This window comes from Macrobrachium nipponense, chromosome 4, assembly GCF_015104395.2.
Source record: "Macrobrachium nipponense isolate FS-2020 chromosome 4, ASM1510439v2, whole genome shotgun sequence".
In the NCBI taxonomy this organism is placed as follows: Eukaryota; Metazoa; Arthropoda; class Malacostraca; order Decapoda; family Palaemonidae; genus Macrobrachium; species Macrobrachium nipponense.
Window position 1 is genome coordinate 28,571,715 of NC_061100.1, and position 7,451 is coordinate 28,579,165.

General features: G+C 35.7%; 1 protein-coding gene across 1 annotated transcript in view; it reads left to right on the plus strand.

The window, feature by feature from the left end:
* The window catches only part of LOC135210828 (transmembrane protease serine 9-like), a 28,260-nt gene extending 23,554 nt beyond the window's left edge, over window positions 1-4,706 (plus strand). The window contains exons 13-18 of the mRNA XM_064243701.1: window positions 944-1,112; window positions 1,472-1,565; window positions 1,963-2,143; window positions 2,683-2,825; window positions 3,160-3,289; window positions 4,271-4,706. Coding sequence (XP_064099771.1) covers window positions 944-1,112; window positions 1,472-1,565; window positions 1,963-2,143; window positions 2,683-2,825; window positions 3,160-3,289; window positions 4,271-4,329 — 776 coding nt within the window. The 3' untranslated portion in view covers window positions 4,330-4,706. The remainder of the gene's footprint in view (window positions 1-943; window positions 1,113-1,471; window positions 1,566-1,962; window positions 2,144-2,682; window positions 2,826-3,159; window positions 3,290-4,270) is intronic.
* Window positions 4,707-7,451: the final 2,745 nt, after the last annotated feature.

Below are 7,451 nucleotides of genomic sequence, written 5' to 3' on the forward strand. Positions count from 1 at the left end.
TATCTAATGACATTATGACAAAGGCTGAATAGAGGAGAACAAAATTTTGCATGATTAGCAGCCAGGTAAACTGCAATACTATACCCATTGTAGCGCGATTAAATTCAAATTACATCAGAATATGAAAAAAGGACATTAAGAAAGTTATGTTATGGTCTTTCGAGCAATTTTCATCAATTATCACATCTTTGTGCACTGAATGACCGTGAAATTATTTTGCTTCAAGAGTCACTGGAGTAGTTACAAAGAGTAATATACAGTACTATACTATTCATAAATTTAGTCAGCTGTCAAAATGTGAAATGTTTTTTTCATAGAGCAACTGCTGTAAATTATTTTACATAGAAGTACTGAAAAGAAATGAAGATTTGCATTCAAAAGAATGAACTAAAATATATATTAAGCCACCTTCTTTATCAAAAGTGTTTGTACAATGCTTACAAGTGCCTCTTGAGGTGCATTTCTCTTCTTAGCTTACGTAAAGTGAGATGGTGAAAACTTCTATGAATAAGTCTGATACATCTACATAACAATGAGCAAAGTAGCTTTGGCTCTATTGACAGTTTTCTGCAGAAATTATTGTAATTCATGATGTTACTTAGCATTAAAGCCAAGTATACAATACATATAAGCTATTCTTTGGGACCTCGTATGCATTTCCACATTACTGTCTCCACACACAGGCTTCTTATGAGCAAGTACTTATAATAATATCCATACTTGAATATCTGACAGACACCAATAGTAAGCCAAGTTAATCTTTTGAACACTATTGATGCGAGTCTTAATTGAGGCAGAAGAATAAAATATGAAACTCAGAAAATTGAGAAAACATCTATAAAGTACCCAGTCCAGGCAAAGGTTATGAAGTTGAGTCTAATGCTCATATTAGCCAAACTAGGGAAATATTTGGTTCACTCTTGGATCCGAGCCTCTGTTGCAGGATGTGGCCGACGAAATCCTGTGGTCAGGATAGTTGGAGGGCAGCCAACAACAGTGCATGAATACCCCTGGCAGGTGTCATTAACAACTCAAGTGTCAAACAGACCATTTTGTGGTGGCTCAATCATCTCTAACCAATGGGTCCTAACAGCAGCTCACTGTGCTGCAGCGTAAGAATCATATACTTTAGGCAATCATTTTCTTACCACATTCTAAAAACAGCCTTCACTCATACTGCATGCCTTCAATCTCATCCAAGTGTTCTTAATAATTCATTGTAGCATTTTCACTTCAACCTAAATTCAATGTTTTGTTAAGTGATTTTCTCGCCTCTGTATGTTGTTGAATAAAAATATTTGTATGGATTATTATGTTCTTTTGCAAAATATAAATCATGAAAACATTTTGATGTTTTTAATGTAGAAATATCAAAACAATTTCCTCATTGAAAAAAGCTGAATCTTAAAATAACAATTTTTTGCATACAGAAAAGACTTATTCCTCACAATATTTTCTATTCCTCTTTCAGAGCCAGCCCGTCAAATTTGTATGTGGTCATTGGAGAGCATAACTGGGCCACAACATCCGAGACGAACGTAACACAGAAAATCAAAGCATTATTTGTATGTAGTTAAACCTCTAGTTATAGGTATAAAAATCTAATGAGAAACTCTTGAAAAGAGATCAGAAAATGGGTTAATTCCTTCTTATTCAAATCGGCTTTTGTTTACTGTGTTTAATAAATTCTCTTAAAAAGAGATTTGATATTCGGTTCATTGTTAGCTATTTTAATCAACCTTTTGTTTATTTTCCTAAACTGTAAATTTTATGATATGTATCCATAACAGCAAAATTCTGTGGTTATCAATAGAAAGTAATTTAAATGGAAGCAACAGGCTAAATAACTACCACATCATCATTCTGATATAGTAAAAACTTAACTGCAATTAATGGCAAGTATCATAGAAACTCTGGATAATATGACTTGTGATAAGTTTTGACTCTTCCATCTCTTTGCAGATGATTGTCCATCCACAATACAACAGTAACACTTTAGACAATGATATGGCTTTGATTAAACTGGAATCTGCAGTTACTTTCCCAGCAGACAACAAGATTGCTCCTGTGTGTCTGCCAGATCCAGGCAATGCCTATGCTAATGTGAATGCTACAGTCACTGGCTGGGGAACAACTGCATCAGGTTTGTTTATGAAAGATAGGACTGTACATTATACACAATTTATGATGACCAGCTTGAATTATGTTGGTCCAGATTACCTTCCACTAATAAAAGGCTTCTAAAATCAAAGTTAGGTAATACGGAATTACCAGGACCCTTAGGAATTTCATGACAATAGGTTCTGTAGTATTCTATATTTTATGGTCCAATTATTTTTTTTATCCAGTTATGCAGAGCTTTGTTATTAGGTTTTCCTGTTGGGTTTATCTAAAATAAAATTACTATATGATTCACTCAAATACTTGTCATTTTGCAGAGGAAAAATGAACAACGTACTACATACAATGGTTATCATTTGTCACATACTGCCACAAGATTGTTTATCAAAATTCCTTGTCACTAACAATTCTATTTATCATAGCTAATGTACAGTTATTTTAAATATACTTTGATCTGAATTATGAGAAGTTTGTGGTTTCAAAAAAAATAACAAGTGTAAAGTGAAATATTTTTCTCTCTCTAACTTCAGTCAGTACATCAATAAATTGAAAACATTACAGGTGGTACCCAACCTCAAGAATTATATGAGGTGGTAGTGCCAACAATGACCAATACAAAGTGCCAACAATCCTATGGAACTAATAGCATCACAGCAAACATGATTTGTGCTGGAGTGGATGTTGGAGGAAAAGATTCTTGTCAGGTATGGTGGCTTACAACAATGAGTTGACATAGAAAAATTGACATACATTCAGCATGCACATAATACAATTTCATGTTGGAAAAAAAACTTTCAGGCTCTTTTTCATTTAGTATTAAGAATCAAACAGACAAATTTAACACCACTGTAAATTGCAAACAGTGGAAGGTTGTATATAAAACAGGAGATGCATGGAGAAAGAGTCTTGAAAGTTTTAAGCAGTTTCCTCCATACTACATGTTAAAATCTCTACAAATCAAGAAATGTCCCAACCACAGAGAACTTTTCAAGTGCCACTGCTACATTAGAGAATCTAAATGGTTCTCTCTCTTTTCAGGGCGACTCAGGAGGGCCATTGGTAACTGAGGTCAATGCAGTCCAAACATTCATGGTTCAGATTGGAGTGGTCTCCTGGGGCAATGGGTGTGCCCTCCCCAATTATCCTGGGGTGTATGCCAGAGTGAACAGTAAGTACAATAAAAAGAAATGTGTGGTGTTGGTTTATTCTCGTACTGTCATCAGTGCACGGCAAATATTAAACTGACCTAGTACAGTATTTATTATAAAACTGATAAGTCCAAGGGCAGCCATGTTTTCAAGATCAAATATGTTAGGTGTTAGAGATTTATTATGCCAGTTTGAAAACCAGGTTAACAGATAAAAGAAAATGGCAACAATCTTAAATAGAGTCTAGCGCCTCAGCGGCGTGGTTGGTAAGGTATTAGCGTCCCACCTCGGTGGTCGCGGGTTCGATTCTTGGCCATTCCATTGAGGAGTGAGAGATGTGTATTTCTGGTGATAGAAGTTCACTCTCGACGTGGTTCGGAAGTCACGTAAAGCCGTTGGTCCCGTTGCTGAATAACCACTGGTTCCATGCAACGTAAAAACACCCATACAAACAAAAACAAACTTAAACAGAGTCTAGCAAGTAACAAAGTAGGAAGTGTTTCTTATACAAATTGACAGACAAGGACAAAAAATGGCAATTTTTCAGTAAACTGATTGATTGTCAAATGAACATGAAATGTTCCATATCCAATTACAGTAGTACACTGTTCATACTATTAAGACGAAAAAAGTCTATATGGTTTCAAGAAAACAGTCCAGTATAAGTTACAAGAAAACCTGCCAGGGAAGGTTTCTGTACCAGTCAAGTTTTTTTGTTTTTATTGCTGTGTAAGTTAAAATTAAATTTATAAGGAAGTTTTTGTATAAATGATAAGGAAAATCATAGCAAAATTTCCAAGTCCACTACAATAAAATTTTCACATTTGTATGATTGCTAGTAAAAAGTCAGAAAAATTTAGATTAAGAAAGCCACAAAATTCAAATTGTAAAACCACTGAAATTAAGGAAAAACAGTGAAGACCAAATGACAATTCATTGTAATTATTTTAAGACCGATGCTTAATTGATTTTAAACACGCAATTCTGTTGTTTTATTCCAGACTATCTCGACTGGATATCGGCAAACATTGCAGGCTCTGAAACTTGTCCAAGGCCATAGGCACAATAATTTTGTTAAAATAACAACAAAAAAGAAGGAAAGGCAGATGTACCAAGAGGATTATAGTATATTTATTCTAGCTGATCATGAAAAATTCACTCTGATAATGATTCGCATGTGCAGTAACCAATCCTATAGTATTAAACTTTTGAGTATTCAATCCAATCTATCATTTTTTCCACTCTTTTAACTATAGATATTAATAGCATTGTTCTGTAATTGGTATCCTCAAGGAACTGAGGTGGTTCAAAAGTACGCTCATCTAGTTGTCATGAATACATATACAAGAATTTTCAACATAGTGACAAGGAAAATTTTTTTTCTTGGATTTCGATGTAAGAATATGCCAATAAATTTTCTAAGTTACCATCTTTGCTAACATGCGTCTTTGTTTCATTTTCCACCTGTATGTTCCTGGCGTCCAGTAATGGTATTTGTTTGTTTCGCCTACTATTTCCCTCATCAGGGATAACTTGAAGTTCTTTTTTCTGTTTTTTCTTTGAGCATATCCGCTTTTACCCTCAAATCACAATTACCATTCTCTCTATTTTCAAGAGGATTGACAATTAGGACACTTGGAATTCAGCCACTTTTCATGTTTTTGATACTTTCCTTTCATTTCTTATTGGGTGTTGGAACAGGCAAAGCACATACGGTACTTGGCATAAAATAGGAAGGAAACAAGCAAATCTTCATAAATACACTGCCTAGTTGTAAACATTTTACAGTGGAGTAAGGGTCTCTGTGGATATCTTCCTGGTCTGAACTCTAGTATAAAAAAAAACTATTGATTAGCAATCTCATACAGATTTTCCACCTCATCCTCCCCTTCAGGTGGGCGAGACTTTGCTGAATCAATCTAAAGTTTTAACTACTCTAGCCATAAATTTTGACTTGCATCTTATTTTTGAGAAACATCTAATGAAGATTCCAGCAACTGCCAGATGTTTTATGTCATTTGTGCTTCCTTTACCAGAATACTGTTCTCTGGTGTGGATGTCTGCTTCTACAAGAGATTTATCTTTTTTAGATAGAGTTGTTCGTGGAAATTGACAGTAAAAGGTTTGAAAGGTGTAACAGGAGGAAAACCTCAAAGCAGTTGCACTACGAATCAAGTGTTAGAAGAGGGTGGAAAGTAAGATGAAGAAAGAGTATATGAAAGGAGGTACAGTAAAGGGAACGAAAGTGGTTGCAGCTAGGGGCCGAAGGCATGCTGCAAAGAACCTTAAGTAATGCCTACAGTGCACTGCACGAGGTCCACTAACAGAACTACCCCCCTACGGGGATGCCTTGCTGTCAAACTTCCGAGTTCCAGGGGTCCTTTATTGCTCACACCATTGGACTGTGGAACAGTCTCCCTTCAGAGGATCTTGTGCAGCTGGAACTCCAAATTGTTCAACTTGAACTCAAAAGTTCAAGCGAAGATGCAATGCATTACTACCCTCATTTGATTCTCCTTGTTGCATTTTAATACATTTTTGAGTGTTGGTAAATAAGCAGGCATGCTTTTCAAGAGGTTCATGGTAATAGACCAACTTTAGTTTTCAAAAAATGTTTGATTTACAAACCATAATTTGCATTAATAAACAAAGTACTGAAAGTAGTATAATAATTAAAAGAAACTTCACTGATTTATTGTATCACAAAAAATAACAATATTAGTTAACTTTTTTCAGTTTGTCAAAAACAATCAACTTGGCATTACCTTTTGCTAAATACAGTATACATACTGCCCTTATACTAGGTCCCACACTTCTCCAGTTTGGCTCTAGTATGCACAAATGATAATTATAGAAAATGTCAGCAACAAAAAAACTAAAGTTAAACTTTAGCATTTTCTTGCCTAATACCTGTCATATTTTTTCATGTTTTGCTGCACATACACTACACTGTATATTTAAAATTATTATAAAATATATCTCCTGTAAACTGAGTACTGTACTCATTTTGAAGTCCCATTAGAACTAATACTGGAATGTTAATAGAAAACAATATTCTATGAAGTGAAAAATCTGTTTAGTACAAAGTCCATTGTCTGATTTTATTTTCTTTCACATATTTTCAGCCTGTTTAATCTCAGGAATGAAGTTTCTTCATGTGTTCAATTCTTGTGCCTCTTCTATTAAAAGTCTCCCCACATTTGTCACAATTTACACAAACCTACGGCTTTTCTCCAGTGTGCAATCTCATGTGATCTCTTAGAGGTCCACTCTGACTAAATGACTTTCCACATTCCTTGCAATCGTAGGGCTTCTCTCCCGCATGGACTCGTGTAGCTTAAGAGACCCCTTTTCACTAAAGGCTTTTTTGCAAATGCTGCAGTTATGAGGCCTTTGTCCTTCCTGTGTTATTAAATGTACCCTCAAACGTTCCTTTGGGCTAAATGCTTTTCTACACTACTCACAAGTGAAAGCTGAATACATGATCATTGGTCTATCCCCGCGAAAACCACCACAATTTCCCTCACTTAGGAGTCGGTGTCTAAACCAAAAGCTCCCCTATAACATGGCACATGCGCAGTAGCATCCAGCATAGTAAATAGTAATAGTAGTACTAGATGGTGGATTTTGCCTGTGAAATGGCTACATTCTCGGTTTATTCATCGCCTATTTCTACTTGTATATCGCGTTCTAAAATGTCATATATAACAGGAAATACCACAATAACATGCCAAAATCTTCTCCCAGATGGTTTACCCCACCCATAACCCCACTTTCCCATTGGTCCCTCTTCCCATAGGATAGAGTTCTGAGGCAATAATTCTCCCCATGATGTATCCCACTCAACACCCCCGTTCCCAACTGGTCCCCTTTACCGTAGGCGGTTGTGAGGTATGAACAAAGAGGCAGGTAGAAGTGTACTGATCTTTATTACAGGTAAGGAAATTCAAATATACAGCATGCGGGCGGAAATGTGGTATCTGACCCGCGAAAGAGTAAAAGTGGGTCGGCAAGAGCCGATTTGTGTTTCTTGCGAGACATATAACTTAAAAAATATAAAAGTACACAAACCATGATCTAATAAGATATATACATTGGCGGAAAACCCACTGAACGCTCTCGAGGAGGGAAGTAAGAACAATGCGATTGTTGTTAGAATTATATACAGAGGAATTGACGATA